The sequence below is a fragment of the Rutidosis leptorrhynchoides genome, chromosome 10 (genome assembly GCF_046630445.1).
Source record: "Rutidosis leptorrhynchoides isolate AG116_Rl617_1_P2 chromosome 10, CSIRO_AGI_Rlap_v1, whole genome shotgun sequence".
In the NCBI taxonomy this organism is placed as follows: Eukaryota; Viridiplantae; Streptophyta; class Magnoliopsida; order Asterales; family Asteraceae; genus Rutidosis; species Rutidosis leptorrhynchoides.
The window spans coordinates 321,516,594-321,522,569 of NC_092342.1; the positions used below are offsets into that span (position 1 = coordinate 321,516,594).

At 38.5% G+C, this 5,976-nt stretch overlaps 1 protein-coding gene across 1 annotated transcript; it reads right to left on the reverse strand.

Annotated features, from left to right (window-relative positions):
• Positions 1-513: 513 nt before the first annotated feature.
• Positions 514-1,473, reverse strand: LOC139871283 (uncharacterized). The gene has a single exon (XM_071859012.1). It carries the CDS (start codon positions 1,471-1,473, stop codon positions 514-516), a length of 960 nt encoding a protein of 319 aa, XP_071715113.1.
• Positions 1,474-5,976: the final 4,503 nt, after the last annotated feature.

Below are 5,976 nucleotides of genomic sequence, written 5' to 3' on the forward strand. Positions count from 1 at the left end.
TCCTTTGGAGATTTCCGAATTGGACCAAAACCATTTAAGTGCGTTGATGAGGTCGTGTTTTATGAGGGCCCAATATTTTTTGAAGAATTTCATGTTAAAACCATCGGGACCGGGTGCTTTTGAGCTTTCGCAGCCATTTAGTGCATCCCAGATTTCCTTTTCGTGGAATTCGGCTTCAAGTATGAGGTTATCATGGGGGGAGATATACTCAAGATGTGATTCATTATCGAAAGGACAGTGATTGTTAGGGTTGCGAGATTTGAAGAGGTTTTTGAAGTAAAGATATGTTTCGTGTTTTATGGTGTTAGGGTCTTCGTTCCAAATTCCATTAATAGAGATCCCGTGTATGTTGTTTTTACTTAAGCGCTTTTTAATATAATTATGGAAGTATTTCGAATTTTCATCGCCTTCGAGAGCCCATTTAATTCTTGATTTTTGTTTTAGCATGTTAGATTTCTTTTTTTCTTTTTCGATGTGTAAAAATTTGTTGTCTAACCATTTATTTTTCTCAATTTAGGACAAAGGTCTAGTTTGGGCTAATGCTTCCCATTCGTTAATGGCGTTTAAGTGATCGAGAATTTGGGAGTCGAGATTATCAAGTTGTGCGCTGTGTTTTTTAAGTTCCATTTTAACATTTTTGAGTTTATTACGGAAAATACAGTCGGGACGATTTCCTGTCATTGGAGTTGACCAAGCCTGGGTAATGACGGAATCGGCATTTTTGAGATCGAGCCATGTGTTAAAAACACGAATAGGTCTGGGTCCGGAGTTGGTGTATGAGTTCCTAAGGATTATGGGGCAGTGGTCGGAGAGGTCCCGGTCTAGAGTTTTGGACGAAACGTTAGGCCAAATTTTTAGGATTTCATCGGAGACAAGGAATCTATCAAGTTTACTAAACTTCATTCTTTTTATGCAGATTCTAGTGAATTTTTTGCCCCCAAGTGGTAAATCAATCAGACCGGAGTTATTAATGAAGTTATTAAAATTATTAGCCCATTGTGGATTAAATTCACAATTCATGCGTTCAGATGCGTTTCTAACTTCATTAAAATCACCGAAGATGATGAAGGGGATCGTAAGGGTGTTTACAAGGGATGATAATTCGGACCAGAGTCTTTGTTTTTTGGATGAGGAATGTGGACCATAGACATTAATAAAAGCAATCTTCGAGTCACAGCCAGCCCATGAACCGCAGATTGCTAAGAAGAATTCTCCTTCAATAGCGTGATCGAAGGAGAATATGTTACAGTCCCAAATTGTGATGATACCCCCCGAGGCCCCAACCGAATCCTTTTGGACGAATTTAAAGTCGGAGTTGCCCCAGAATGATTCGATGATAATATCTTGAGTTTGTTCACTTTTGGTTTCTTGTAACCCTAGAATTGTAGGTTTCTCTTTATTACAAATACGCTTAAGCCAGCTAATTTTACCCAATTGCCCAATTCCCCGAATATTAAGAGATATCGTACACATTTAAACAAAAAGAAGAAACGAGTAAAAGGATGGAGATTACCGTTTGTTCCAGCGGATACCGATGTTTTGTCCGAATTCATTTGTGTCCATGCTTTTATCATTCGAGAAGCTTGTTGTGGCTTTGTTGTAGATACGTTCAGAAACGCTCCCAGGTCCGGGGTTATGACTTGAAGAGGCGTCCCCGTTGATAGATGGAGTCTTGCTTCGTTTTGATAATTGTGAAAATCTTAATTTTTGGCCACTTCGAGCAAGATGTTTGATGTATAGCATGTTCGATCTAGGACGGTTTTTAAGCTGAGAGTGAGGAGCATCAGATGGGTTGAGGTTTGAGGAATTAGCCTTGAGTATGTCATCTTTGATGCTTCTTTTAAAGATTTGATCTTTATTATGTGGGATCAACTTGGGTTTTGTGCGGGGAATGTTTTTTTGTTTCGTTTTGGTTTTAGCCTTGCCAATGGAGAGTAGGTCATCAAGGTTGAATGGATCCGAAGGAGGTGGATCGGGCATGAGGTTCACCGGAGAGATGGGGTGAGGTTGTTTAGGTGACGGAGGGGAGTTTGGAACAAAAATTGGAGCAGAAGTGTCGGGTTGCTTTGGAATAGGTGAGGTTTGGTCGTTGTCGAATATCGGAGTATGTGTGGGTGAGCTTAAATTATGGTTAAGGGTGGTGTTGGGCTGTGAGGGAGATATAATGGGCTCGTGTGGGGTAGCTGAAGTGGGATAGGTACCATTAGTTGGGCTTGGTGGGCTTTGGACTGGATTTGGATCAGGAAAGGTGGGCTGGACAGTAGAGGGTGTGGGTATATTGGGAGATGTAGACATGTGTGCATTGGGAATGGGTGTAGATTCGGGAATGGAAGAGTCTGGGACAGAATTCTTAACATTAATTCCATTATTGATATCGACTTTTGAGGGTGCTGGACCGTTAGAACGTGTATGGGGAGAAGTGGTGGAGTTAATATGAAAATTATTAGTTTCCATGCGTTTTGAGGTGTGAGAAGATGAAGCGTTTTCCGGTGCATTGTAAACGGAATTATGATCAGAGATGTTGCCGGAATTATTATTGTCGTGATTTTTTTGCATAGTATCATTAGGTAGGTTACCTTCAAAGGCGTCATCACCATCCATGTTGGATTCTTCATCCGAACCCGGATCGTCATTATCTGAATCATCATCAGAATTGGAATCAAAGGAAGAATCATCTTGATAATTAAACATTGAAAAATTTTGCACTTCCTTGACATAAACCGAGACTTGCTTAGATTCATCATGACTGATAATGGCTTGTGCGTCGATGGGTTTGAAATCGTTGGTCTTAATGATGACAGAACCATGTGAGAGATCTTGGTTGTTTTCGTTGGTGATAGAGCAATTAATGGTTTCTACAACCTGACCCCAATTACAAGCGATGTCACGAAAAGTGGACTCTAACCAACAAGTGATGGGAACACCGTATATGTTAATGTAGGCAAGACGACCGGAGTTGGAGTATTCTACCGGATCCCAAGGGTTAATGTCATCGAGCCAATTCCAGAGTGGGTGGCTTGGATTATTAAGCATTTCGAGGGCCGGACGTTTATCATCATACACAAGCATAATATCATGTCCGCCAAGATATTTGATAGTGAAACCATCAAGATTTTCGCATTGACAGATCTCATGAAAGTATTCAAGATATTCTAAATCCTTAACCTTACCTATGACTGCGTGACCAAGAAGATCAATTAGAGACTCGTTAGAATGCACCTTGATCGTTGGGATTTTTGTAGAAGGGGGGTGTTTGTTTGAGGTTGCCTCCATATAACTTCGGTCATCAACAGTATTGGAGAAGTTGGGTTTGGGAGGGTTTGTGTTTGCAGGTTTATGTGGTTGATGGGGTTTAGGTTTTTTGCTTTCGTCCGTATTAGATTTATCCCAAGCTTTGTAGACTTTAAGAAGATAATCACCTGCAACCACGAGACTAAGTCTCCTAGCCAGTGAGTCTTTGTGATAATCTGGAACGTCAACAAAACGTACGAAACCAAATCTTTTTCCATTTTTGAGAGTTTTATTAGGGATGTAAACTTCATGAATGCAACCGTATCGTTTGAATATTGCCCAGAAATCAGCTGCTGTCCAGTTTTCAGGAAAATTATGGAACATGTAAGATGTAATTCGGGATTTATCAATCGGCTTTAGAGTTGAAGGTGTGATGTTATTGGGTTTACCGAATTGTTTGATGAGATTGATTGAGGCTTCTTTTTGTTTAAAGTGGTTATAGATGAGGTTGGATGAAGAGTTGAGTTTGGTGATATTAGGGTTAGGGTTAGCATTAGGCGTTGCAGGTATGTTGGGCGAATTGGATGATGTTTTCCAGTTATTTCGATCCACTTTAACCCATATTCCTTCATTGATGGGTCGATAATGGATGTGATTATCAGAGATGCCAGAGGTATTCAATCGATGGTTATTAGATTTAGGTGTAAATGGAGATGTGTGAAGGTGAAACATGGTGCGTATATTGAATGGAAACAATGAATGAAAAAGAAAACAGAAAATAGATGTGAAAATAGATTAGAAAATCAGAGAGCCGTTACCGGAGAAGTTCACCGGTAATGAAACTAGAGAGAGGAGCGTAGAGAGCATCTTTTCTTTTTGACTAACTTCCGATTGGAGTGAAAGAATGAGAGCTTTTGGGAATCATTTTTTGTACGTGAATGTTACTTGATCAGGATGTTTGGGAGGTCTTTAATGAATCACCACTAAAGAGTAGTGAATATGTTCGACCAACAAGTTTGTCATATTCTTTGAGACAAATGATCGAATAGTTGGTGTGCAACTCAAAAAAAGGGAAGTGTAAGCCATAAACAAAGGATGGGATCCATTTGGCGATTATCAAAGGAAAAATGATGAAGATGTAAACAAGAAAAGAGATGGAAGTTACGAGCTCATCGGAAGAGAAGGGACAGAGATACGTTACCGGTGGCCAGAGAAAGAGAGAGCAGAGAAATAAATGGATTTGTGAATATAATTTTAATTTGGGGTGTTTTTTGTCAGCTAGCGTTTTGGAGTTGTGGTTTAAAATTGCCTTTATTATAAATGACTACATATCAGATTAATATTAAATACAACTAAATTAAATTACAACAAAACTAAACACTTATTTATTTTGACCATAGAAGTCAAACTATTCCTTCTAATCTCTATCTTTTCTGATGTACTTCAATACCCATAATTTGTTTTGGTTTCTTCCAATTCTAACTTCGATAAAAAAATAAAAAAAACAACTGGAATATTCATAGACTTTATATCTTCACTAACCTTTTCAATCCCAATAATCAAGACTTATAAGCATGCCAATTCCAATCTAGATTCTGAATAATAAAACTCTGACCCAACTAAATATATTTTTGATTATTAAAAGTCAATCTGACCTTAAATATATTTTTGACTATTATAAGTCAAATTGACCTTCAACAGCATCAATTCTGTCTTCATATGATTTTCACACCAACTAAAAATAGACCAAATGAGAGACGCGAAAATAGCAAATTCTAAACCTATACATCATGAATTCCAGAATATATTGAGAATACAGATATTATCCCTATTGTGTGGATGAGTATGACCAACAAATATACATAGAAAATGTGAAGAACAGTCAAAAAACCTACCCAAATCCAAGTTAATAAACCTGTAGCTTTAACAAACCAATAACCACTATTGAAAGATGCAATGGCATTCACTACTTTCGAGCGGGAAGAACTTCAAGCCAATGTCCCAATGCAATTCACACGTGCTAACTTAACTTCTAAAAGGAACATACTTTTAAGTTCAACTTATAACAAACACTCACCGAGACAAAATACAGGTGTTTTTGCATCCTTGAATCCCCAAAAGACTCCTTAAATGGCAAGCGAAAGCACGATAGCGGGAGCACCAACTGCTATTCGTTGAAGAATCCGTTGTGCCAGAACACACATTGATGAAGCCTGGTCAAGCGATCAACGTGCACGATGGTTATGTTCATGTCAGTTGTGTAACACAAACGCATTCAGTACGAAATTCTGTTACTAATATAATGTTGAAAAACATTTCGGCTCCAAAATACAATGTTGTCGCGTCGATCAAATTGATCCCTTCAAAACTAATGCTGTAGAAACCAAAGATAACTGCCTTCTTTCTTCTGCAAGTCAGTTGAAAATTGACTTACCTGAACACAATTCACTAAGCAGGGGAATATTGAAAACCGTTGATACTATATTAAATATTAAAATGGAAACACCCGTTGATGCCAACTCTAAAGCACCTGCAATGGGAAGGGAGCATACATTATAGTTACAGTTTTAGTATAGTCAAATGTGCGTCTTACATATGCTATCAACAACTACAATGGTGCATCTTACGACGTCGATGGTCGACAAGACAACAATGCCAATGATTGGTGCAAGCTTATTCGGGATGCATGCTGCCTGTTTAAACCACACAACTTAAGTTAATAAAGAAAACCCAATTAATACCCTT

Excerpts from the sequence above, each read along its gene's own strand:
- LOC139871283 (XM_071859012.1), bottom strand. The coding sequence starts at position 1,473 with ATGTGTACGATATCTCTTAATATTCGGGGAATTGGGCAATTGGGTAAA.